Here is a 23,791-nt window from a genome sequence, read left to right as displayed (position 1 = left end):
GGACGGCAGAGACGCTTCCATAGGATTCCACATAAACCAATCAGAGACGGAAGAGAGTCTTCTTCGTTTAAAAATAAAAACGCCAAGGCGCTTTCGGATGACGACATAACTGTGCGACAACCTAATTAGCTGGCTAAGTGGTGTGTCCCATCCTGAGGAGTTAACGAAGCCCTTCTGTGCTGGCGCTTGTTCACAATCGACATAAAGAAGACCGGTAGGAAACCTCGGAATCGCGATGTCACGTTCATTCGGTAGCTTGACTTTTGTCCATAGAGGCAGCGCTTTGCAAGCTGACGGAGTGTCCTCGGCTAACAATGTGCGTCATGCTGCTACAGTACCGTGGACACGTCACGTCAAGTGACCATAAATAATAGTTTTCATCTGGGCCGAAACCATATGTGCTGGGTTTTGGGTTTAGCTGTGTCATAACCTGGCAACGGAATAAAAATGCTTATAATTTACCCGTGAGTGTGGTATCAGATTCTCCCGGAGCCCGATGAGTCGGTGGTACATCCTTCTGATGCGTTGCAGTTTGATGGAAGCATTTAGGTTAAAAGCAATGCGGTTTTAAGATGTGACGCACTGGTGATCTTTAATTCGTTTTCTGTTTCTGTCGCGGAGCTAATCCAATCACATTGTCTGCTCAACATGCTGGCGAACTTTGTGTTGGCGTCACGGAAACACGATACGTTTGTGTCTCCGGAATATTCCTGCTCAATGGGCCTGCATGTGGTGACTGTAGTGAGCTGGTGTTTTCCTGCAGGGCGTCATTGAGCTGAGAGGTTCGAACCTCCCTCATCATGGCGGACAACAAGCGCCTCGCCTTCTCCATCATCCAGTTCCTTCATGAGCAGCTCGGCTCAGGAAATCTGTCCTCCGGAGCCCAGGAGAGTCTGGAAGGTGAGTCCTCCTCCGAGAAGACCGGACTGAATCTGGAATAAGCTGCTGTGTGAAGTAGAATTACCATGAGTACTACAGTAGTTCCCAGAATAAAGCTGGTGACTCTACTGCAACATCTGCCCCATTTCCGTTTGTTGAAACGAGCCTTTGTGTTTGCAGTTGCCATTCAGTGTTTGGAGACAGCTTTTGAGGTTTCCACCGACGACCAGAGCCTCACCGTCCCCATGTCGTTACCAGAGATCTTCACCTCCGCCACCTCCAAGGTAACCCCCCCCAGACGGGCTCCAGACGTTGACGTTCACCTTTGTAACAGCCGATTTGTTATTACAGTTACTCCTTCCAACAACAGTGAAAGCAGCATTGTTCCCTAACAAAGTTCCCTAACAAAGTACATTTCAGAAATGTAATAAATGAAACGGTCCCAGAATCTCTGGTCACTAAAAACAGACTCTTTATTGTCATTGCACATTCCTACACAACAGAGTTCTATTTGATAGCATCTGTGTGTGTGTGTGTGTGTGTGTGTGTGTCACAGCTTCCAGCTGAGTCTCAGGTCAACAACAACACCACCCCAAACGCTCTGACTGAGGAGCAGAAATCTGAGGCGGAGACTCTCAAAAACAAAGGTGAGGATGAGGAGGAAGCTCTTCTTCCGTTGCTGCTGAAGGTTTCTGACTCTGCGTGCTGACAGGAAACGACCAGATGAAAATGGAGAATTTCTCTGCGGCCGTGGAGTTTTACTCGAAGGCCATCACCGTCAACCCTCACAACGCCGTCTACTTCTGCAACAGGTCGGTGCTCTTCATCACCGCCTGTGTTTCCTGAGTTGCCACCTGGTTATTGATGAAGGTGTGTGTCTGTGTGTGTGTGATTGTTTATGCAGAGCTGCAGCTCACAGTAAACTGGGAAACTATGCTGGAGCGGTGCAGGACTGTGAGCAGGCCATCAGCATCGACCCAAACTACAGCAAAGCCTACGGCAGGATGGGGTATGATGTCATTGTGACTCCGCCCACAGCCTTCTCAGAAAATGACCATTTACGCCCCTGATGTTGAGACAATGGCTGTCCCAGTATAACTGGTTAATTCACTCTGTCCCAATACCATAACTGTGCGTGTGTGTGTGTGTGTGTGTGTGTGTAGTCTGGCTCTTGCCAGTCTCAACAAACACTCGGAGGCGGTTGGGTACTATCAGAAGGCTCTGGAACTGGACCCTCATAACGACACCTACAAAACCAACTTGAAAATTGCTGAAGAGAAAATGGAGACCTCCAGCCCAGTAAGACCAGTACAGAGGCCTTCACATACTGGGTGTGTTGAGGTGGTGATGTCCTTATCTGTGCGTCTCTCTGTGCCCCCAGACGGCGCCCATGGGTGGGGTGGATCTTGCAGGTTTGCTCAGTAATCCAGGCTTCATGAACATGGTGAGACGTGATGCTCCGACTGTGTTGCTGCTGGCTGTGTAGCTAACGTTTGACCGTGTGTGTGTGTGTGTGTGTGTGTGTGTGTGTGTGTGTGTGCGCAGGCCTCGTCTCTGATGACCAACCCTCAGGTCCAGCAGCTGTGAGTACCATTCTGTCTCCACACCAGCCTGCTGCTCTTCAGCACGCTCATCTCTCTTTCTGTCCTGCTCAGAATGTCAGGGATGATGTCGGGAGCGTTTAGTGGGATGGGGGGAGGAGGAGCAGCAGCAGCAGGAGGAGGAGGAGGAGCAGCAACAGCACCAGCAGGGGGGGCAGGAGGAGGAGGAGCTGCCCCAACAGCACCTGGAGCCACTGCACCGGGGGATTTGTCGGGACTGATCCAAGCGTACGTACAGCTGGGGGCTCTGGGGGCTCTGGGTGCTCGGGACGGCGCTGCTAGATGTTCTGTGTCCTGCAGGGGGCAGCAGTTCGCTCAGCAGATGCAGCAGCAGAACCCGGAACTCGTCCAGCAGCTGAGGAGCCAAATCCGCAACCGAAGTCCCAGCGGAGGGAACGAAGAGCAGCCGTGACGTCCAGACTGGGTGAGAACTGACACCGCTCGCTGCTGTAAATGGCGTCGGAGCGCCCCCTGTGGGCGGGCCGCGGTGCAGCTCTTAGACTCCTCCCCCTTCACTTCAGCACGGTGGACCAAGGTTGACCTCAGAATTGTTTGTCTTGTGGGGACTGTAGCTCAGCGCAGATGTTGGGAGAGGTTTGAGCGCTCGTGACGCCTCACGGGCCCGACCTGGTTTCTAAATAAAGATTTAAACAGTGAGTTCAAACGTGCGTTTACTCTGCTTCTTTCCTCTGTCAGGGTTTTGGTGTGTGTGGAGGAAAATGAGTGATGGATGAAACTGGAAGGACTGGAACAGTTTCTTCTGTTCTGGTGTCAGAACATTTCTGGAACATTCGTGGTTCTAAATCAACACCTTCCAGCAGCTCTCTGGACCTTCTGATCACTCTGAGAACAGCTGAGTTTCACCCAGGCTTCAGATGTCCTTCACCTCTACTGGTGTGTGTGTGTGTGTGTGTGTGTGTGAGAGAGTGTGAGGGGGGTAGAACACTTCAAATTAAAATGAGCATCTGGCCATTTACCTGGTGTGTGTTTAACATGTAATCTGTGAATATAATGATGTAAAGAAGCCTTTAATGTTTCCATCCAGCTCTGTCATGTGGATTTGCTGCAGCGTGTGCACACACACACACACACACACAGGTTTTTGAACTCCTTTGACCTGCTAACGACGTCCACATCTATTGGCACTAACGTTGCCCTATAAAAATGATCATGTGAGGTTTCCTTCCATGTTTTTACTGATATTTTAGCAGGAGGAGCTTTTGTAGAAGCGATGATGTTGGCAAATACAGAATTACTCAAAGACCTTAAAAGTGCTTTGATTTATTAAAAACGTCACGTTGCCGATACCGGACACAGAAAATTACTTTATTTCTTCAAGCTGAGCACGTCTGACAATTATTGAAATATCCAATCGTTGAGGTCGAAGCCCATATTCAGCCTGACGTACAACATCGGTTCCAGGTAGCAGCCAAACACCTGCAGCTCTGTTGAGGACCAACGGAAGAGAACATGAAGGTAATTAATCACGATATTTAATCAGGATATTAAATCACACTGACAGTTTGCCACGTCCAGCTCCAGTCAGTAGTGTAAATAAAACCAAACCTGGTTTTCTGGTTGGAAACACAACGCGCTCCTTAAAGCAGCTTCATCAGCAGGTCGAATGAGGCCGTCACAGATGCTCAAACCATCCGTTGGTTCTTCCACGGTCCCGGTTCTGCTGCAGCTGCTTCGAGGAAGGAAGAGCTGCGGGTCGAGGGCGTCTGCTGCCCCCTGGGGCAGGAGGGGGCAGGAGGGGCGGTGTCCTCCCCGAGGACAGACACCTGGCAGCAGGGCTGAGGCTGGTCCAGGTCCGGCTCTGTAACCGCTTCCAGCGACGCTTTAACCTGAAGCAGTAAAATCCTTCATTAAAGACGATCGTGACGTAAGCAGGAAGTCGCTTGTGCCGCCGCGGGAGCGGGGACGGACGGACGGACGGACGGACAGGTAAACACCGACCTTTTCAGGCTCTCTGGGCTGTGCGAGGAGCCAGCAGCGTTTATACTGGTCAGACTGGGCCGAAGAGCCCATTTAGGCTGCGGCGACGCTTCAGATGAAAGCTACTTTGATTAGTTGCGGGCTAACTGGTGGCTCTTAGCCGCTAAGCTAGCCGCTGTTAGCCGGAAACGGGCTGTCCCACCTTTTATAATGGGTCCTATTTATGACAGCTGAGCGGTTTAAAGGGAATAATTTGGTGTTGAGCGCACATGGAGGCAGGTTCTTGTCGGCGAACACCTGATCACGTCATCAGGGTTGCACAGCTAGTGAGGGTGCACACGGCACCAACACACCTGTCAGTCTAACCTGTTCTCCACCCTCCACCTGCTGCTAACGAGGCAGCCCGGGCAGCTTCAGGATGGACATCCTGGTGGCCAAGCTGCTGGGCATGCTGGGCTTGCTGGTCCTGATGCTCGCAGGGGTCCTGGTCCCGGTGCGCCTGCTCAGCTCCGACTCGGCTGTCAGGTACCGGAGGTCTCTGCCGCTGCTCAACGCCTTCGGAGGAGGAGTGTTCCTGGCCACTTGCTTCAATGCTCTGCTGCCTGCAGTGAGGGAGAAGGTGAGGCGCACGCACACGCGTGCACACACGGAGAATGAGCGTGATGGGAGCTGTGGCCTCTTTCACCTGTGCTGTGCTCGTGTTCACCTGTAGGTGGCCTCCTTATTGGAGCAGCTGAAGGTGAGCAGCGACTACCCGCTGGCGGAGACCATGATGATGATCGGCCTCTTCCTCACCGTGTTTGTGGAGCAGACCGCCCTCACCTTCAAGAAGGACAAACCGTCCTTCATCGACCTTGAAACCTTCAACGCCGGCGGCTCGGAGGCCGGCAGCGACTCGGAGTACGACACGCCCTTCATTTCCTCGTCTCAGGGCCACCACGACCTCCACCCCCACGGGCACCAGCACGGACACTTCAACCCCGCTAAGTTAGCCGGGGCGGGGCCCCTTCGCCTGCTCGGGCTGGTCTTTGCTCTCTCGGCTCACTCTGTGTTTGAAGGCCTGGCGCTGGGCCTGCAGGACGACGGCGCCCGGCTGGCCAGCCTCTTCCTGGGCGTGGCCATCCACGAGGCCTTGGCTGCTGTGGCGCTTGGAGCGAGTGTTGCCAAGGCTTCTCTGGGTATGAAACATGCCGTCAAGCTGGGTTTGACCGTCAGTCTGATGATCCCCCTCGGGATGGTGCTGGGGATGGTCATCGAGTCGGCACAGACGCTCGCGGGCACCGTGGTGTCGGTGGTGCTGCAGGGACTCGCTGCCGGCACCTTCCTGTTTATCACGTTCTTTGAAATTTTGTCCCGAGAGCTGGATGAGAAACAGGACCGGCTGCTCAAAGTGCTCTTCCTCATCCTCGGGTACGCCGTTCTCGCTCTGCTCGTGTTCATCAAGTGGTGACGTGCAGGAGGTCTCCCCAGAACTGGTCCAGTCACAGCCTCCCTTCGAGTACTGACCAAAGCAGTCGGACCAGTCCCGAGCAAGCTGGTCCACTTCCATGAGTAGTGCTCCACCGTGGGGCCTCCTCCACCGTGGGGAACTCCTCCACCGTGGGGAACTCCTCCACCGTGGGGCCTCCTCCACCGTGGGGCCTCCTCCACCGTTGGGACTCCTCCACCGTTGGGACTCCTCCACCGTGGGGACTCCTCCACTGTGGGGCCTCCTCCACCATTGGAGCTTCTCTCAGCTTTATGTAGCTTCAACACGCCTCAGAGGCTCATTTGGTTTCTTTTGTTCGTCATTCTAACGTTTTAAGGCGGAGCTGCTGATTGTGAGCTGACGGGAATCAACAGGAATCAACAACCATCCAGAGCAACGTCGGCGCCGCTCCAGTGATTGAAATTGTATTTACTGGTGAATAAATAGAAAACACTGACTTTGTTTGCTGAGGTTCTTCTATGGCCTTAAAAATTAGCTCAATTAATAATTAACAACCTGTCAGGCCTCTGGTATGATGGGATGTTTGGTTGCTTTCACACTTAGCTAACGCTCATTCGTGGCCACGGGGCTCCGTTTCTTAGCAACAGTCTGTGAGCAACGTGTTTAATTCAACCAGAAAGTTTTGTTGTGAACTAAGATACTGCAGAACTTCGGCTGTGACGGCTGATGTTTCTGCTTTTCTTTAGGTTTTAAAATCATTTTCAGAAGTGCTTTGACAGGAAACAGTATGTTGTGTTAGCTCGAGGCGTTAGCTCCCCCCCATCATGTTCAGGCCTGTGTAAAGTTCCTCACGTGTGACTGTCAACGCCAGATGTTACAGATGTTGTCAGAATCCTTTATCAGTGTCAGAAATACCTTTAAAAATCTGCCTCGTTATTTGTCTTGATTCAGCTGAATCCTTTTGGTAAAATGGTTTTTAGATGAATTTAATAAAATGTTTCATGGTGGTCCGACTGCTTCAGCCTGTTCTTTCCGGTTTTCATGTCAGTAGTGTGGAGAGGACGTTCCAGCTGTGAGGAACATCTGGACAGCTGTCTCCACCTGGAAGGTTGTCCAGCCTGCTGACGTCCCAGTTCTCGGCTCTTAGATCGGAGCAGTTTGTGGTGTCTCTGCTGCCCCCTGCTGGGCTGGGACGCTCTTACAGCTGATCTGAGGTCCCAAACGCTTCAGTTCGTCCCAGAATGGACAATAATTCAGCTGCACACGACGCTGCTCAAGGGTTCCTGGGCAGAACCTGCTGAGGTCCAGACTGCTGGGTCCACATGTTGTCCAGTGGTCTTTGTTGTCCAGTCGTCTTTGTTGTCCAGTGGTCTTTGTTGTTGTCCAGTGGTCTTTGTTGTTGTCCAGTCGTCTTTGTTGTTGTCCAGTCTTTGTTGTCCTGATGACCTGCACCAGTTTGATGGAAGGTTTTTATCCGTCCATCATGCATCAGGAGTATTGAACATTGGGTCTTCAGACATTTAGAAATAAACAGGTTGGTCAAAGTTGCTGCCTGCGTCCGGCCAGGCTGGTTTCAGGGGTCCAGCAGCTGGAGCAGAGGTCAGCACAGAGGCGTGAGGCGTCCCTGGGTTAATCCGCTAATCTCTGCTAAGTCTCCCTGCTGCTGCCTGCAGACGGTTGGCTCGGCTCGGACCAGGAGGAGTTAATCCCCCGGTGGAAAAGGTGAGGCCGACTTTGACTCGTTCTGTCCCGGTTTGTCAGCCTGCCAAGGACCGTAAGGAGAACCGGAACGTTGGAGCGGCTATGGAGGAGCTTCTGCTACCGAGCGCAGAGGAGGAGGCGCGCTCCGAACAGGGCTCGTATGGCCCCGGACCGGAAGGGAAGGGCAGCATGTGGGACCGAGCCAAGGGCTGCCTCAAGGCTCTCTGCAGGGAGGAGCGGAATCGGAGCGTGAAGGCCTTCTTTAAGCAGCACGGGCTGCTCACGCTGTCCGTCATCGCCGTGGTCACCGGCTGCACGCTGGGCTTCATGCTGAGGGGAACACAGCTCTCCACACAGGTACCACACACCAGGACCTGGTCCCCAGCAGAGCCGAGCCAATGTTCCCTTTAATTATGCGTCTAAAATTGACATCTTTCAGCAGTGACTTTGTTTTTATACCTTTTTAATTATGATTATTTACACACACACACATATCGATGTTTATGTGCGTATTAGGTCTTTCATAAATAAGCTTCTTTCTTTTCTTTATAAGGGTTGAGTTTCCTTTCGTCCTTTCTCAGAATCTGTAGGTCAGAACTCAGGTGATCTGCTCACGGCTCTCCCTCTTCTCTGTAATCCACTTTGTTGTTGGAACAAAAACAGCAGGGAAAGTTTTACTAGAATTCTTTCTTGAATCTGAGCTTCTGAAACCTAACGAGAACCTAAAAGGCAGGCAGCAAGGAAAACATCCCTAAAACCCTAAAAATATATTACAATGCTTTGGTAGAGTGTAGGGACTCCTCCACCGTGGGGACTCCTCCACCGTGGGGACTCCTCCACTGTAGTTGACTCCTCCACCGTGGGGGGCTTCTCCACTGTGGGGCCTCCTCCACTGTGGGGACTCCTCCACCGTGGGGACTCCTCCACTGTTGGGGCTCCTCCCCCGTGGGGGGCTTCTCCACCGTGGGGACCTGTCTGTTGTGGGGTCTCTTCCTCTGAGAGGTCTACATTAACACAATAGTTGCTGTGCTTATTTATCTTTATTAATAATTCTTGATTTGGATGAATATGAAATGTTTTTCTGACTTTTGTAACAGGCAAAGATCTACTTCTCGTTTCCTGGGGAACTGCTGATGAGGATGCTAAAGATGCTAATCCTTCCTCTGATCACCTCCAGGTGTGTTGCACACCTGAGCATGAGTGTGAGCTCGTCAGTTTTACTGTAAGATGTTGACATTTGGAGGAGGACCTTTAAAGCAGCACTGAAAACACCTCAGCTAATCAGACGTGCATCAATCAGCTGCTGCAGCAGAGGTCACGACCTGTAACGCGAGTCTGTCTGCAGCCTGATGTCCGGCCTGTCGTCCATGGAGTCAAAGGCCTGCTGTCGAATGGGCGTCCTCACCGTCACCTACTACCTGTGGACCACCTTCATCGCCGTGGTGGTTGGAATCATGCTGGTCGTCATCATCAAACCGGGCGTTGGGACGGAGATGGAGAGCCACCGGCTGGGCGGGGGGCCGGTCATGACGTCAGCCGACGCTCTGCTCGACCTCATCAGGTGAGAGTTCTTCCCTGCAGGGTTCCAGTCCCACGACTTCCTGGTCGGATCAACGGTAACCGTGCCGACCTGCTGCCTTCCTGCTCCCTAAAGAGTCCCCTAACTAGGACGCTCGGCGTCTCGTAGGGCCAAACATTGCGTGAGGATTGCAACATTTCCCACCATCCTTTGCAGTCGCTCGTGAGACCGTACACGCCGTTAATTACTAGCTAATCATTTTAAGGTTAATTATTTAAGAACATCATCAAACATCATCAAACAAACCGTGTTTTTTATTTACGACTGGATCGTGTTCACGATGCGACGCCGTTTATGGCGTCAGTCACATGCTGCCAGTGGGGGGCGTCGATCAGTGAACGACACATAAAGCTCCGCCCCCATAACCACCACTGACTCCAAATGATGACCTCATTTCTCTGCAGTGGCCATCTTTGATTAGACAAACAGGAATACGCGGAGCTCCGGTGTTCCGGTGAGGAGAGAGAGGGCGTGCGGGTGTGCACGTTCACGTGCATGTGTGTGTGTGTCCTGTGAACCGCACCTGCTGATTGTCAGGGTTGACTCCTCCCCCTTTGAATCTGTTTAGAAACAAGGTAACAGGAAATGATGTTTGTTTACCAAAACACAGTCTCTCTATCACACACACACACACACACACACACACACACACACACACACACACACACACACACCTCATCAATCCCATTAGCGTGGAGGCTCACGGCTGTATTTTTAGTAATCCCGCGGGGATGAGTAATAGATTAAATGAGTGGTCGCGTGCGCTGCCGTGATCTCAGCTGTGGCACGTTGGCCGACCGTGATCTCCACGAGCTCACGCCACCGTCATGCGGATGACCTCTGACCTCTGACGGTCCGTCCAAGCTCCTCCCCCCTCCTGTGACTGGGGCGGACGCGCTCCTGTCACGCAGGTGTTCTCATTAGTGCGGTTCTGCTGGTTCTGTCCACAGAAACATGGTTCCGTCCAACCTGATCGAGGCCACGTTCCAGCAGGTGAGCAGCACCAGAACAGGTCCAGGACCGGCCCGCACAGGTCTCCTCTAACAACCTGTGTTTTCTGCAGTACAAAACGGATCTGATTCCCATCCTCAAAGTTCCGACCAAAACCGTCCAGCCCAACTTTGTGTACGTGGTTCCAGATGACAGCGACCCGAAAGGCCGGACGGTGTACCTGGAGCTGACTCCGCCCCCTGAGGTCATGTACAAAACAAATCCCGGCAGCAGCCAGCAGATGAACGTCCTCGGCATCGTTGTCTTCTCCGCCACCATGGGTGAGTCTGCCCCCGTCCCTGGTCCCTGGTGCTGGTCTGCTCTCCATGATTGTGTGCACCCATACAAGATCTTTGTGTTCCTGGTCTTTGTGCTCCTGGTCTTTGTGCTCCTGGTCTTCCTGCTCCTGGTCTTTGTGCTCCTGGTCTTCCTGTTCCTGGTCTTCCTGCTCCTGGTCTTTGTGCTCCTGGTCTTTGTGCTCCTGGTCTTTGTCTTCCTGGTCTTGTGCTCCTGGTCTTTGTGCTCCTGGTCTTTGTGCTCCTGGTCTTTGTCTTCCTGGTCTTTGTGCTCCTGGTCTTTGTGCTCCTGGTCTTTGTGCTCCTGGTCTTCCTGTTCCTGGTCTTTGTGCTCCTGGTCTTCCTGTTCCTGCTCTTTGTGCCCCTGGTCTTTGTCTTCCTGGTCTTTGTGCTCCTGGTCTCGAGTATTGAGTGATCCCCTTCGTGGGTGTACTGATGACACCCTCAGTACCGGGACCAGTAAAAGTGCGGTTGTGTTGCAGGTCTGCTGCTGGGTCGGATGGGAGAACGAGGAGCTCCGCTGGTCAACGTGTGTCAGTGCATCAACGAGTGCGTCATGAAGATCATCAACGCCGCCGTCTGGTGAGACGCAGCCACGACGTGTACTGGTTTACACGGCCGCTCCGGTCTGGTTTGACGTGTCGATGGTTCGAAGTCGTGCACGTGGGTTTAAGAGTTTGTGTCCTCGGTCTAATCAGCCTTGTTCACGAGTGATCAGAGGATGGAGGCTGACTGGATCAGCTGTTCTGGGGGGTTGGGAGAGCTGAGCTGAGGAACAACATCTGGAATGTCCAGGGGGGGGGGGGGGCGTGGTAGGGGTTCCGAGGCTCCCTATGAAACCAGCTGCCCTGCGACCGAGAACCGGATAAGAACCAGAACCGGATAAGAACAGAACTGTTCTTTCTTTGGCGATGTCAGAATCATCATGTCAATAATTCCCCAACGGAAGCAGAGAGAAAGATGTGAAAGGGTCCAGAGGGTGAAGCTCGGCACCAGCCTGACCCGCTCTGGAACCGCTCTGCTTGTCTTCCCACAGGTACTTTCCATTTGGGATCATCTTCCTGGTGGCAGGGAAGATCCTGGACATGCAGGACCCGAGCACTCTGGGGAAGAAACTGGGCTGGTATGGAATCACCGTCCTTGCTGGACTTTTTGTCCATGGACTCATCCTCCTCCCTCTCTTTTACTTCATCCTGACCAAGAAGAACCCCTTCAGTTACATCCGTGGGCTCTTGCAGGCCATGGTCATCGCCCTGGCCACCTCCTCCAGGTCAGCATCCAGGACGGTCCTGGTTCAGGGCTGGTCTGGACTGGTCTCAAGCCCTTTGTGCTGTTGTCTCTTGGCAGCTCGGCCACGCTGCCCATCACCATGAAGTGTCTGTTGGAGAACTGTCACGTGGAGCGGCAGATCGCCCGCTTCGTGCTGCCGGTGGGCGCCACCATCAACATGGACGGCACGGCGCTGTACGAGGCCGTGGCGGCCATCTTCATCGCCCAGGTCAACGACTACGAACTGGACTTTGGCCAGCTGGTCACCATCAGGTAACGAGTCCGAATCTGATCAAATGGTCAACATTTCTTGGTGGTTTTACGTCTGTGAAGCTGATGGCAACGTGCGTCTGTACCGTGCTGGTGCGTCTGGTGTACGTCTGTACCATGTGGTGCGTCTGTACCGTGCTGGTGCGTCTGGTGGTGCGTCTGTACGGTGCTGGTGCGTCTGGTGGTGCGTCTGTACCATGCTGGTGCGTTGGTGGTGGTCTGTACGTGCTGTGTGTCTGTACCGTGCTGGTGCGTCTGGTGGTGTGTCGTACTGTGCTGTGGTCTGTACCGGCTGGTGCGTCTGGTGGTGCGTCTGTACCATGCTGGTGGGTCTGTACGGTGCTGGTGCGTCTGTACCGTGCTGGTGCGTCTGTACCGTGCTGGTGCGTCTGTACGTGCTGGTGCGTCTGTACGGTGCTGTGCGTCTGTACCGTGCTGGTGCGTCTGGTGGTGTGTCTGTACGGTGCTGGTGCGTCTGTACGGTGCTGTGCGTCTGTACGGTGCTGTGCGTCTGTACCATGCTGGTGCGCTGTATGTGCTGGTACTGGTGGTGGTGGTGTGCGTCTGTACCGTGCTGTGCGTCTGTGGTGCGTCTGTACCGTGCTGTGCGTCTGTCGTGCTGTGCGTCTGTACCGTGCTGTGCGTCTGTACCGTGCTGGTGCGTCTGTACGGTGCTGGTGCGTCTGTACGTGCTGGTGTGTTTGTATGGTGCTGTGTGTCTGTACCGTGCTGTGCGTCTGTACCGTGCTGTGCGTCTGTACCATGCTGTGCGTCTGTACCGTGCTGGTGCGTCTGTACGGTGCTGGTGCGTCTGTACCGTGCTGGTGTGTTTGTATGTGCTGTGCGTCTGTACCGTGCGTGCGTCTGTACCGTGCTGGTGCGTCTGTACCGTGCTGGGTGTTTGTATGGTGCTGTGCGTCTGTACCGTGCTGTGCGTCTGTACCGTGCTGTGCGTCTGTACGTGCTGTGCGTCTGTACGTGCTGGTGCGTTGTACCGTGCTGGTGTGTTGTATGGTGCTGTGCGTCTGTACCGGCTGGTGCGTCTGTACCGTGCTGTGCGTCTGTACCATGCTGTGCGTCTGTACCGTGCTGTGCGTCTGTACCGTGCTGTGCGTCTGTAGAGCTACGCACTGTTGACTGGGACAGATGCTGCATAAATACAGTTGAACTGACCAGTAGCACCAGTAATAAAACCCAGTTTGTTTTCTGCCTGACAGCATCACAGCTACAGCCGCTAGCATCGGTGCAGCAGGGATCCCTCAGGCTGGTCTGGTTACCATGGTGATAGTGTTGACGTCAGTGGGCCTGCCGCCTGATGACATCACACTGATTGTAGCCATTGATTGGATCCTGTGAGTACGACGAGCTCTCCATCTCAAAGTTAACTCAACAGTAAAGTTTGAAGCGTTTAGCTGAAAGATTCCTGTTTCCCGTTTCCATAGTGACAGGTTTCGCACCATGATCAACGTGCTGGGTGACGCCCTGGCGGCGGGAATCATCGACCACCTCTGTCGGAAAGATTTCCCCCTCAGCGCTGCTGGAAAGGTACAAAGTCTTCAGCGACTTCACGCGCTAACTGTTCTTCCCTTAAATCATTGCGCTGCTTAGCTAGCCAGTAGCTACGCTAGGCTAGTCCGTGGGCTAACACATGCTATCTTTTTTTTGTTCCCCACACAGTCAGTCCCGTCTTACGGAACACAAGCTCCTCATAACAACTCTCACTGCGTCAACGTGCCAATGGCCGAGATCCACACCCACAGAGACGGGTTTGACAAAACGGGCGACGCCGCGGGCGAGAGGCACGCGCACACCGTCTACTACAACATCTGTCAGGTGTGAGCACCTCTGGGCCCACAAGGCCACCGAACAGGGCCAAAAAGACATTGGAACCTTTTCTGGGACCCTCGTGCACGGTGGTGGAAGTCTTCAGAACTCTGAGGCTCAGACAACAAGAAAGGGGCCAAAACTGCTGGAGTTCTGCTGGAGTCCTGCTGGAGTTCTGCTGGAGTCCTGCTGGAGTTCTGCTGGAGTTCTGCTGGAGTTCTGCTGCAGTTCTGCTGGAGTTCTGCTGGAGTTCTGCTGGAGTCCTGCTGGAGTTCTGCTGCAGTTCTGCTGGAGTTCTGCTGGAGTTCTGCTGGAGTCCTGCTGGAGTCCTGCTGCAGTTCTGCTGGAGTTCTGCTGGGCCGAACGCTCCGGGCCTCCGTCGGTGGAGTCAGAACATGGGGGCTGGATGACGGAAGGTGCAGCAGCGTCTGGCGTGCTGTGGTTCGCCGGCCGATGCGAAAGCCTAATTGGTCCAATCAGAAGGCTGGAAGGAATCCAAGTGCTCTTCGTCTTCATCAGACTGGACCTTGTTCTTCTTCGGTGTTCCCGGCAGCGTTGGGTCGCTCAACATGCCGGAATGCTTCCTAATGGCTTCAGTTGAAGTCTGTGTGCTTTATTTTTATTCCTTTATTTGTACGTGAAAGTAAAATCAGGATCACGGGAAGAACTAGTGACAGCTAATTAGCTAACGATGCTCTCGGGGTCCGTTTCTCCAGTCTGATCAGCTAATGTGGTTTTGTTGTGGTACCATCGTTCCTTCAGGAACCTTTAGAGCTGTTTTGCTGTTGTGGAGCCTCCTCACAGATGAACGTGTAGATCTGCCTTAACGTGACCTTCAGCCTGCCAACATCTGCAACATCTGCAAACTCTGTTTTTATATGATCCACCTGCTTCTTTTGCAACTTTCTGCCGTTTCTGTCTTTGTACTGGAAAATAAAATCATTGATCCTCAACCTTCCACAGCTCTTCAGCTGCTTCCCCTCTCCAGGACCTTTTGGTCCCAGAACCAGAATCCTGGAGGTGAGATAGGAATGTTGCTGCAGTAGAAAGTGGAACGCAAACGACTCCAACAAAGGTTCCTCAGTGGATCCGGAACCAGATTAGGTCCGGTGCCTTTAACCTTTTTTTTTTTGGAGGAGTTTATTAATGTCGGAATGAAGCTGCAGGTGTTGGAGACCCGAGGAGAACTCCGGTTCTGAGAACCTGCTCATATTCATCAGAACGAAGATTCCTCTTAAAACCCTTTTATTTGTCTTGTGCTGATACAAATAATAAATAACAATTAAAATGTCACTTAATGAGGCTCCAGTATCAAAATAAATCAGTTTGAGTTGAGAAAATATTGACAAACGTAAAACACAGTCTTCCGTTAGCAGCGATGCTAACTGCTAAAGGATCACCTGAAGTCTTCCCAAAGTCCCGCCCCCCTCGGATCCGGACACGCCCCCTCGGGTCCGGACACGCCCTCCTCAGATGCGCCCTCACTGGTCTGCGATGTCGGCGAAGGCAGGAAGCCAGACGCTCTCCTTCCTGTGCGACGCCGCTCGGTCACGTGATTCTTGATTCTTCTGATGCTTCCGGACTTTGTTGACGATGGAGATCTGAGCGGAGGCCAGACAGATGAGACACACCTGTGGACACACCGCCGTGACTCCCTGCTGCCATGGCAACTGTCTGACTGTACTTTCATCAGTCACTGAATTTTCATTCTTCAGATTTACAGGAAGAGCGTTCGTCAGTAAACTAGCGGGTCACCTCCAGCAGCAGCAGGCCGGCCGTCAGACCCCCCACCAGCACCATGTTGGTTCTGGTCCAGCCCACAATCTTCTCCAGGCAGCCGGCGGTGAAAATGTCCCGAGCTGCCGCGCCGGTATCCAACGACTGCATCCCGAAACCACACATGGTGTTCAGAACGGTCTGCAGACGGACAACGCAGGTGAACCACAGGCTCAGCACACGGCCCTGGGGAGATCCAGGGTGTTTCAGAACATCTGCAGGTTCTGCTCCTGGTTCCTTACCTGGTTCTGCTGGTCAGTGCAGCAGGAGAAGGGAACCCCACAGGCCTCCACGCTGGGGTTGGCATCAGAACACAGGAAGTAGATGTTTCTGGACCAGTCTTTGTAGCTCTCGACTCCACAACACTGAAACTATAGACAGGAGAGTGGTTTCCACAGGTGCCCCCCCCCCCCCCCCCACACACACACACACACACACACACACACACACACACACCTTCTTCTGGATGAAGTCAATGGCATTCTCCAGATCACGGTCTTCCCTGTAGCGAACAACCGTCTTCATCATCAGCTTCTCTGTCCTCTCCATCACCTGAATGACATCATCACATGCTCAAAGCTAGCTAGCGTTAGCTCGCCGTGGCAACCGTGCCGTGTGACGTTACCAAGTCGGTGAAGAGGTAACCGAGGACTCCAGCGGTCACCTGCAGGAGGAGAACTGCTACCAGGATCCCCAGAAACTGCAGGAACATTAGAACTGCAACTTTGAGTCAGCAGAACCAGAAGCAGCCGATCGGTGATCGATCAATAATCGGTGGTACCGTCTTCAGCAGGTGGGCGGAGTTACGCAGCGCCCCAAAACACCCGAAGAACGTGATGAGGAACATGAAGGAGCCCACCACAATGAGGAGCAGAGCTGGGTCCAACGCCAGAGTGTCCACCACATCTACGTTTACAAAAGCTCTGAACTGTTAGCATTAAGTGTTAGCATTAAGTGCTAGCATTAAGTGTTAGCATTAAGTGTTAGCATTAACTGCTAGCATGCTCAGACAGTTGGACCGACCTTTCTCCTTGGCGACCTTTGCGTAGATTCCAACCGCTGTGAGGACAGCGCTCACCACCTGTAGACAAACAGAACCTCAAAGTTCTCAGCAGAACCCAAAAACCCGCCGCCATCAACCACCCGTAGATCGTTGCTCCTGGCGTGAAGCACCTCTGCAGGTTCAGCCGGACTCATGACGCTCTGAACCGTCTGTTTCTCCCGTCGCTCCGCAGGCGACTCGTCTGAGCGGCAGAACTTTTTACTGTGGTGGGTGTGAGTGATCGGACTCACCCAGAAACAGTAGCAGAAGGTGAACAAGGTGTATTTGATGGTTCTGTAGCCTCTCATGTCCTCCGCTGATCAGCCAACTGTTGCTGTGCTGGAGACACAGGCGTGTTTGTGCCTGCACAGGCATTCCTGACGTCATCGCCATGACGATGGAGGAAGCTCAGGTCTGTCAGACCCGTGGCAGGCAGACAGAAACAGACAGCTCCCTCTTCTGGACCTCCTCTGGACCTCCTCTGGACCTCCTCTGAACCTTCTCTGGACCTCCTCTGAACCTCCTCTGAACCTCCTCTGAACCTCCTCTGGACCTCCTCTGGACCTCCTCTGGACCTCCTCTGAACCTCTTCTCGACCTCCTCTGGACCTCCTCTGAACCTCCTCTGGACCTCCTCTAAACCTCCTCTGGACCTACTCTGGACCTCCTCTGGACCTCCTCTGAACCTCCTCTGGACCTCCTCTGGACCTCCTCTGAACCTCCTCTGGACCTCCTCTGAACCTTCTCTGGACCTCCTCTGAACCTTCTCTGGACCTCCTCTGGACCTCCTCTGGACCTAATCTGGACCTCCTCTGGACCTCCTCTGGACCTCTGACGGCCTTCGGAGGGTTTTTATTCTAAATCGCCATCTTTATATACACCCAACAGTTTAGGAGAAATCCAGCTCCTCCTCCAGCCACACCCCTTCCCCGCCCCCCCCCTCCTCCAGTCACACCCTCTTTTTCTGTAAACCCCTCCTCCCCTCCTACCCCGCCCCTGAGTCTGTTGGCCCCTCCCCCTTTTTAAATCTGATTTGGAGGATTAGCTCCATTCTGTTGTGGTTCACCTGCTGCTGTGCTGAACCCGACGGCCTGAAAGAAGACCCGATCCAGGACCATGGGCCTGCTGGACATCTTCTCATCTATCAGAGAGCGGGCTGACAGGTTCCTGAGCGAGAAGAATGTGGTGACAGACTTCCTGGGGAAGGTGGAGGAGAAAACAGGAATCAAGAAGAAGATCCTGGCGTTTGGTACATGAGTTCTGGTTCTGTCCTGTTCTGGTAGATTTAGATTTGTCCTACATTCACCAGAGGAGTCAGTTAATCCTCCCGTGAACCAGACAGCATCTTTTGCTCAGACCAGAACCTCTCTGGTCCATCATCGTTGACAGAAGGCTGGTCTGGCATTAGTGACATTAGCAGCAGCTAGCTTTAGCAGACATTACTGGGTGTCGGTGGATTTATACTAGCTGTTAGAACATTAGCTGTGAACTAGCTACGACATGGTGTGATACATGTTACAGACTGACAATAGCTACAAGCTAATGATGGATGACAGCTAACCAAACAACCGACCATCTAGTTAGCTGCACATGAAGACGGAAGGTGCTAATGATAGCCAGAAACTTAAGATCAGAGCCAAAATGAGTGCACAAGACTTAGCCAGTGTCCGTTTAAGAGAGTTTAGAAATGGATTAAATAAGTTTAAATTTCTGGAAGACGGTGTTGTTCCACTGGGCCTCCACCAGGGGGCGGACGTGTTGACTCTGCATTGTGTTACCTGTCCAGGGGGCGTGTCTCTGACCGGGCTCTACCTGGTTTATGGCTACGGAGCGTCGCTGCTCTGTAATCTCATCGGTTTCGTCTACCCAGCTTATTACTCGTGAGTTGCTCGGCTGCTTTCGTCCGACAGTTTCGCCTCTTTTTCTCAGATGGGTTTGTTTGATGTCTGCAGGATCAAAGCCATTGAGAGTCCGTGTAAAGAAGATGACACCAAGTGGTTGACCTACTGGGTGGTCTACGGCATCTTCAGCCTCGGCGAGTTCTTCTCCGATATTTTCCTCTACTGGTTTCCGTTTTACTACGCTTTTAAAGTGAGAAAACCGCTCAGGCGCCGTTTAGTGAACGACCCAAATGATAATCAGATGTTTGATGGAAAACGTGATGAAAAACTCCACCGATCAGGGATCTCAGACCTGCTGCTCCGCCCAGGCCTGGAGCCCAGCAGACCCCCGAACTGGCTGGTCCTCCAGGTCCGGATGCTTTGAAGAATCAGGAGTCAGCAGCTCAAACTTGCTGTTGAGCTCCTCAGAACATTCCTGGACCATTTTTGTACATGTCAGAGTAGCTTCTGCCTGGTCAGCAGAACCTCAGGGTTGGAGCTCCAGCAGCTCATCTGTTGGATCAGACCCCCTGAGCCAGCCTCCCCATGTGCACCACGTTCATCCAGGACCGGATGAACCTTTGATGGATTCTGGCCAGTCCAGACCAGGAGCTTCCCCAGAGCTGCAGGGTGATGATGATCTGCTTCAGCCAGATCTTAAATAGTCTTTTGGTTCCTGAGGGGAGCCGTGAAGAAGAGATCATCGGTGTTCTCTTCTCAGAGGTCAGAACAAATTCCTGATCGGTGGATGTTTTCCTGGAAGGAACCTGAGAATGTTGTTTTTTCTTTCTTGACCTTGAAATCAAGTCTGAAGAGTCCAGAATTGGACAAAACGTGATTGTTTCAGTGGTTTTTCTGTAATTCTGGCGCTGATGAACATCTCCTCCCCGTCAGTGCCTCTTCCTGTTGTGGTGCATGGCGCCGGTCAGCTGGAACGGCTCCCAGATCATCTACAGCAAAGTGGTTCGGCCCATTTTCCTGCGCCACGAAGCCATGGTGGACGACATGGTGAACAGCCTGGGAGGCAAAGCCATGAACGCCGCCGAGCACCTGACCCGAGAAGGTGCTCCTCCACGCCGCCGCCGGCGCCGACCCACGGCCGCGTGCTGAAGTCCTGTCTTCTGTGTGCAGTTCTCACCACGCTGATGAAGAACAAAGCTCTGGTGACTCCGGCGCCGGACGCCAGTCAGACCCAAACCAAGAGTTTACCCAGTACCTCCGGTGAAGCTCCTGCTGCTGGAGCGCCGAGGCAGGAAGGACAGGTAGGGCTCACACACACACACACACACACACACACACACACACACACCACACACACACACACACACCTAGATCAGTGAACAGTGCAGATGTTGGCAGCAGGAGAGCATGAGCTCTGATTTCTAGCCGTCCTGTTGCAGCCTTTCCTGGGTTAACCAATCTGGTCACCGACCACTCTGGTACGTTTGGTGTTGTCGAACCAAAGAAATGGATCCCTTTTGTTTCGTCAGCCCAGATCCCGGTTCTGCTCCCAGTTTACCTCCATGAAGAACGTGAAGCTCTCAGGTGGCACCGTTCTGCTGAGAGTTCTGAGGATTAGTAACCTGAAGTAAACTGGTAGCAGGAGCCATTATGATCTGTTTAATCCCAGTGCTGATGGTGGTGATGGTCTGTCTATAACTCAGACCCAGTTCTACCCTGACCCTCATCGTACCCCGTATGGGCCGCTGGTTTTGTGCGTTCACCTCTAAAATGTGCTCCTTATATGTGAGCTAAGCTAACCCTTTAGCTTCAGTGTCAACAGACCCACCCGTGGATCCCAAACCCCCTGAAAATGAACCGTTCCATGAACTAAAAGGGGCCAAGCAGTGGCCCCTGAGGTCCACCAGAGCCGAGGTTTACTCCAAACATGTTCTGATGTGTGTCTGTTGTCTGTCTGCCCATCAGGACGATCTGACTGTAGACTGATGGTGAGTCTGGTGGCGACCAAAACCTCCGCTAAAGTCTGTTGTGGTCACATTGGGAGGAGGCTGAACATGCTGCACATACGTTTCAGAATTAGCTGAAATGTTTTTGTTGTGCAGAGCAACGAGGAGGAGGAGGAGCCTCGGTGAGGAAGAGCAGCTGGGATGTGAGCAGAAGATCCTCCCACACACACCTGCACCTGAATCAGCTGATCCAGATAGAACTTCTATACTGTTAGTGAGTTTTTCATTAGTTTTCACGAGCTGAAATCCTAAGAACCACTTGTCCACGCTCGCGCGTGACCCACAGGGGGCGCTGTTTCACATATAACTCTGTGTGCGTGTTCGCTGTAACTTGTTTCTCTTTGCTTGTTTTTATTTATTGATCATCCTGAAAAGTGTTTTGTTTTTGTTGTGAGTTTGTGACATTTTGGCGTTGAAATAAATTACTTATTTACTTTTCTCTTATTTTGTAGAAGAAATGTTTTTATAAATATTTTAAATGCATTGAAACATATTTCAACTTACAGAGAAATTATTTTATCTCATTTTTAACAAAAAAACAAATATACATGAAATTCAATATTGTTATTTAATAAAATCCGGATATAATTTCTGCAACGTTAGTTGTTCTGAACCAGCAGGGGGCGACACAACTTCTGAGCTCAAGACGACTCAGAAAGAAGAGAAGAAGAAGAAGAGGGAAAAGGACGAAGAAGAAGAAAAGACGAAGAAGAAGAAACCACAGGAAAAATAAAGCCTTTCAACGCAAATTCAAGATAAATGAACAACAGAATCGGCGATGAATGAGGCGGTTTGAGTTCGTTTTTAAAAGTCTAAGGAACAGAACTCCTGTTTTATCGTTTGTTCGGCTCAGTTCGGAGCTTTTCCCAGCTTGAGTCCGTTTAAAGATCCCAGAACTCGGTGTCTCCACACACCTGAATGTTGACTTATGATCGCAAATCTTTGGTTCTCCTGTGATATTCTAATTACTGTAAATATATGATTGTAACATATTTAACTGGACTCAACAAAGTGAATCTTCGCTCCATGTTCAGGTAATGAGCCCGTTAGCTTAGCTTCTGTCACTTGCGAGAGCACCGAGGTCAAAGTTGAGTTTAAACAGGTGAGAAACATCTGTTCGCCTCAGTGACGTCATCCAGCCGCAGTTTTGTTGATGTTTGATTTGATGAAGGTCAGTAGTTTGAAACCCGCCACGTCATTTCCTGTGCAGGACGTGAAGCTTCTGCGGGAAAATGATCAGCTCTAAGAACAAGAACCGGGTGGTTCTGCCCAGCCGCCCCGAGCCCCCCAGCGTGGACCAAATTCTGGAGGACATTCAGAGCGCTGCTGCTGACGACCCGGTCTTCAGCATCCTGGATCAGAAAGGACGTGGTGAGGAAGAGGAGCTCCTCGAGCCTCCCGACTCATTCACGCTGATACAAACCTGCATCAGGTACCAAACGTGCTGATTCGTGCTCTGGTTCTGTTCTCAGAACCGGTCCGATGTGCTGACAGCGAGGTGGAGGTCCGCTTCCAACAGTGTCTGCGCTATTTGAACCTGAATGAGCAGCTGGAGGAGGCACAGAGGGGGCTTCTACGGCAGAGGGAGGGGCTACAAGCAGCGGGGGAGGAGTTACAGAAAGAGGTGACCCGGGTCAAAGGTCAAATGCAGTGAAACTGTTCAGACATCTCAGTTGAAGGTGTGAAAAGGCTGATCTGTGTCCTCAGCGACGTGAAGCAGCTGTTAATGACGGCAATCAAAGCGATGGATCGGCCTTTGTGCTATTTTAACTCCCTTAATTTGTCCCTTAAAGGTGAAACTGGACACAGCAGCTTAAAAACTTCTGGCACAAACTTCTTCCTTTTTTCTTTTTTTGTGTACATTTAAAAAAATAAAGTGTTCAAACCCAGTTTTTGGTATAATTGTTGTGATTATTGATATTGGTGTTGCTGAGACCTGTTCATTAGTATCTAACGGTAACAAAGTAAAAATAAAAAACTGTTTTTCAAGTGGTCTTCTATATTGATACTACCTGGCTGTGAGTCTCCAGGTTCCCTCACGTCACAGGTGACTGAACCTGAGAGTCTTTATTGATCACCCGCGGCAGTGACGTAACTGAGCGATCAGGAAGTTCCGGTGCTGACCAGCAGGGGGAGACAAACTCCATCAAATGACGCGTGCGCTCGCTTGTGCGAAGTTTATTAGGAAATATTGATGATCAGGTTTTGCCAGTTCACTTTTCTCGTTTTTATTATAATTGATCTGTCTTTCTAAATGTGTCAGCCTGAACATCAGCACCAGTTTCATTTATTAGTGAAATAAATCTGTCAACACTCGTGATATTGTAATCAGCGAGATAATGCTCTCTAGGTGTGTGTGTGTGTGTGTGTGTGTGTGTGTGTGTGTGTGAGCGCCATTGTTGGAATTCCACTACTATGGGGGAGGGGGGCAACAGGAGGGCCGGTCGGCTGTCTCACACACACTGACGTCATGTCTGGTTGTCATGATGTCATGATTCCAGCCTCAAGCATTCCTGAAATTCCTGAAGGGAGTAAAAAATAACTTTGGGACAAAAGAGGAAACACATGGAAATTGTCTGACCCTTATTGGACGCGTCCAGATCAGGTCTCTGCTCTCTTTATTTGATCCGGTTGGTTCTGAAGAAGGACGGATGGATACATTTCCATGTCTGAGGAGGAAGTTTAATTCATTGTTTCAATCAGTGGAGCCGCTTCCCCGAAAATCTGCTGTTATTCCAAAAACCATCCAACAGGGACGAATTAAACACACCTGTAAACTGAAACTGCCTTCGGGACATTAACGTGCACGAGGCTCCGAAGCTTTATTGATAAGATAGGTCTGAGGTGATACATGCTAACGGAGGCTAAGCTAGCACGTGCAAAGTTGAGAATGAACTAATAAACGTAGATGAGATCACCGTAGTGCCTGTGCGCGCGTATGTGCGTGTGTGGGCTCGATCAGCCCAAAGGAGGAGGTTCAGAACAGATGACCATAAAAGGGCAGAGAGGCAGGAAGTGTTGGGGATTCCTCAGTCACGTGACTTCGCGATAGTAGGATGCTCTCATTACACACGCGCGCGCGCGCACACTGAACACACCGTGTGTGTTACTTGCAGACATGAGATGCTGCATGCTCGTTGCCATGACAACAACGTCTTCAGGTTGACCGCTGAGTTCCCTCTGAACGACCAAACGCTGCATATTCCTGTAACAGTCAGACAAGAACGCGCGCGCGCGCGCGCGCTGCGATGATGTGAGAGCACTCACTCGTCCCTCCTGATCTGACCATCACATCGTTCTCTGTCCGTCCCTCTGATTGGTCTGCAGGAGCAGATCACCGCGGGGCTCAGC

The 23,791-nt window shown here is 52.0% G+C and overlaps 6 protein-coding genes and 1 long non-coding RNA gene across 11 annotated transcripts; 5 read left to right on the top strand and 2 right to left on the bottom strand.

Moving 5' to 3' along the window:
- The first annotated feature begins 56 nt into the window (after positions 1-56).
- On the top strand, positions 57-3,506 carry sgta (small glutamine rich tetratricopeptide repeat co-chaperone alpha). The gene is made up of 12 exons (XM_057037479.1): positions 57-214; positions 764-900; positions 1,060-1,163; positions 1,436-1,526; positions 1,592-1,691; positions 1,784-1,888; positions 2,043-2,178; positions 2,261-2,323; positions 2,425-2,462; positions 2,535-2,708; positions 2,781-2,904; positions 3,177-3,506. Exons 2-11 carry the CDS (start codon positions 801-803, stop codon positions 2,890-2,892), a joined length of 1,023 nt encoding a protein of 340 aa, XP_056893459.1. The 5' UTR covers positions 57-214; positions 764-800; the 3' UTR covers positions 2,893-2,904; positions 3,177-3,506.
- A 235-nt stretch (positions 3,507-3,741) lies between these two features.
- Positions 3,742-4,737, bottom strand: LOC130528306 (uncharacterized). The gene is made up of 3 exons (XR_008951260.1): positions 4,440-4,737; positions 4,047-4,327; positions 3,742-3,925 (listed from the first exon to the last, which is right to left on the bottom strand). It is a non-coding gene; the product is annotated as an uncharacterized LOC130528306 (long non-coding RNA).
- LOC130528300 (zinc transporter ZIP3-like) lies at positions 4,278-6,854 on the top strand. Of its 2 annotated transcripts, none has more exons than XM_057037481.1 (3): positions 4,278-4,417; positions 4,819-5,037; positions 5,131-6,854. In XM_057037481.1, exons 2-3 carry the CDS (start codon positions 4,837-4,839, stop codon positions 5,866-5,868), a joined length of 939 nt encoding a protein of 312 aa, XP_056893461.1. In that variant the 5' UTR covers positions 4,278-4,417; positions 4,819-4,836; the 3' UTR covers positions 5,869-6,854. The 2 variants fall into 2 exon arrangements, with proteins under 2 accessions (XP_056893461.1, XP_056893460.1); XM_057037480.1 differs by having other exon boundaries at positions 4,287-4,427; positions 4,821-5,037.
- A 227-nt stretch (positions 6,855-7,081) lies between these two features.
- On the top strand, positions 7,082-14,729 carry slc1a8a (solute carrier family 1 member 8a). The gene is made up of 11 exons (XM_057037478.1): positions 7,082-7,905; positions 8,646-8,725; positions 8,894-9,109; positions 10,078-10,120; positions 10,191-10,398; positions 10,896-10,995; positions 11,450-11,683; positions 11,761-11,955; positions 13,170-13,304; positions 13,395-13,497; positions 13,630-14,729. The coding sequence occupies exons 1-11, from the start codon at positions 7,651-7,653 to the stop codon at positions 13,789-13,791; spliced, it is 1,731 nt and encodes a 576-aa protein (XP_056893458.1). The 5' UTR covers positions 7,082-7,650; the 3' UTR covers positions 13,792-14,729.
- A 216-nt stretch (positions 14,730-14,945) lies between these two features.
- Positions 14,946-17,028, bottom strand: zgc:113223 (uncharacterized protein LOC541424 homolog). Of its 2 annotated transcripts, none has more exons than XM_057037484.1 (8): positions 16,846-17,028; positions 16,576-16,633; positions 16,334-16,458; positions 16,178-16,252; positions 16,009-16,104; positions 15,795-15,923; positions 15,532-15,693; positions 14,946-15,377 (listed from the first exon to the last, which is right to left on the bottom strand). In XM_057037484.1, exons 1-8 carry the CDS (start codon positions 16,900-16,902, stop codon positions 15,258-15,260), a joined length of 822 nt encoding a protein of 273 aa, XP_056893464.1. In that variant the 5' UTR covers positions 16,903-17,028; the 3' UTR covers positions 14,946-15,257. The 2 variants fall into 2 exon arrangements, with proteins under 2 accessions (XP_056893464.1, XP_056893462.1); XM_057037482.1 differs by having other exon boundaries at positions 14,946-15,407; positions 16,846-17,021.
- A 597-nt stretch (positions 17,029-17,625) lies between these two features.
- reep6 (receptor accessory protein 6) lies at positions 17,626-20,879 on the top strand. 3 transcript variants are annotated; one of them, XM_057037487.1, is made up of 8 exons: positions 17,626-17,842; positions 18,380-18,473; positions 18,546-18,684; positions 19,368-19,536; positions 19,605-19,735; positions 19,874-19,912; positions 20,400-20,422; positions 20,537-20,879. In XM_057037487.1, exons 1-6 carry the CDS (start codon positions 17,710-17,712, stop codon positions 19,886-19,888), a joined length of 681 nt encoding a protein of 226 aa, XP_056893467.1. In that variant the 5' UTR covers positions 17,626-17,709; the 3' UTR covers positions 19,889-19,912; positions 20,400-20,422; positions 20,537-20,879. The 3 variants fall into 3 exon arrangements, with proteins under 3 accessions (XP_056893467.1, XP_056893466.1, XP_056893465.1); XM_057037486.1 differs by lacking the exon at positions 19,874-19,912; XM_057037485.1 differs by lacking the exons at positions 19,874-19,912; positions 20,400-20,422.
- A 236-nt stretch (positions 20,880-21,115) lies between these two features.
- On the top strand, positions 21,116-22,329 carry c7h19orf25 (chromosome 7 C19orf25 homolog). Its single transcript, XM_057037511.1, has 3 exons — positions 21,116-21,542; positions 21,651-21,811; positions 21,913-22,329. Exons 2-3 carry the CDS (start codon positions 21,673-21,675, stop codon positions 22,092-22,094), a joined length of 321 nt encoding a protein of 106 aa, XP_056893491.1. The 5' UTR covers positions 21,116-21,542; positions 21,651-21,672; the 3' UTR covers positions 22,095-22,329.
- Positions 22,330-23,791: the final 1,462 nt, after the last annotated feature.

Source organism: Takifugu flavidus, chromosome 7, assembly GCF_003711565.1.
Source record: "Takifugu flavidus isolate HTHZ2018 chromosome 7, ASM371156v2, whole genome shotgun sequence".
NCBI classification, from domain to species: domain Eukaryota; kingdom Metazoa; phylum Chordata; class Actinopteri; order Tetraodontiformes; family Tetraodontidae; genus Takifugu; species Takifugu flavidus.
The sequence above is the reverse complement of the archived record's forward strand: the minus strand, read 5'-3'. Positions and strand labels throughout refer to the sequence as shown.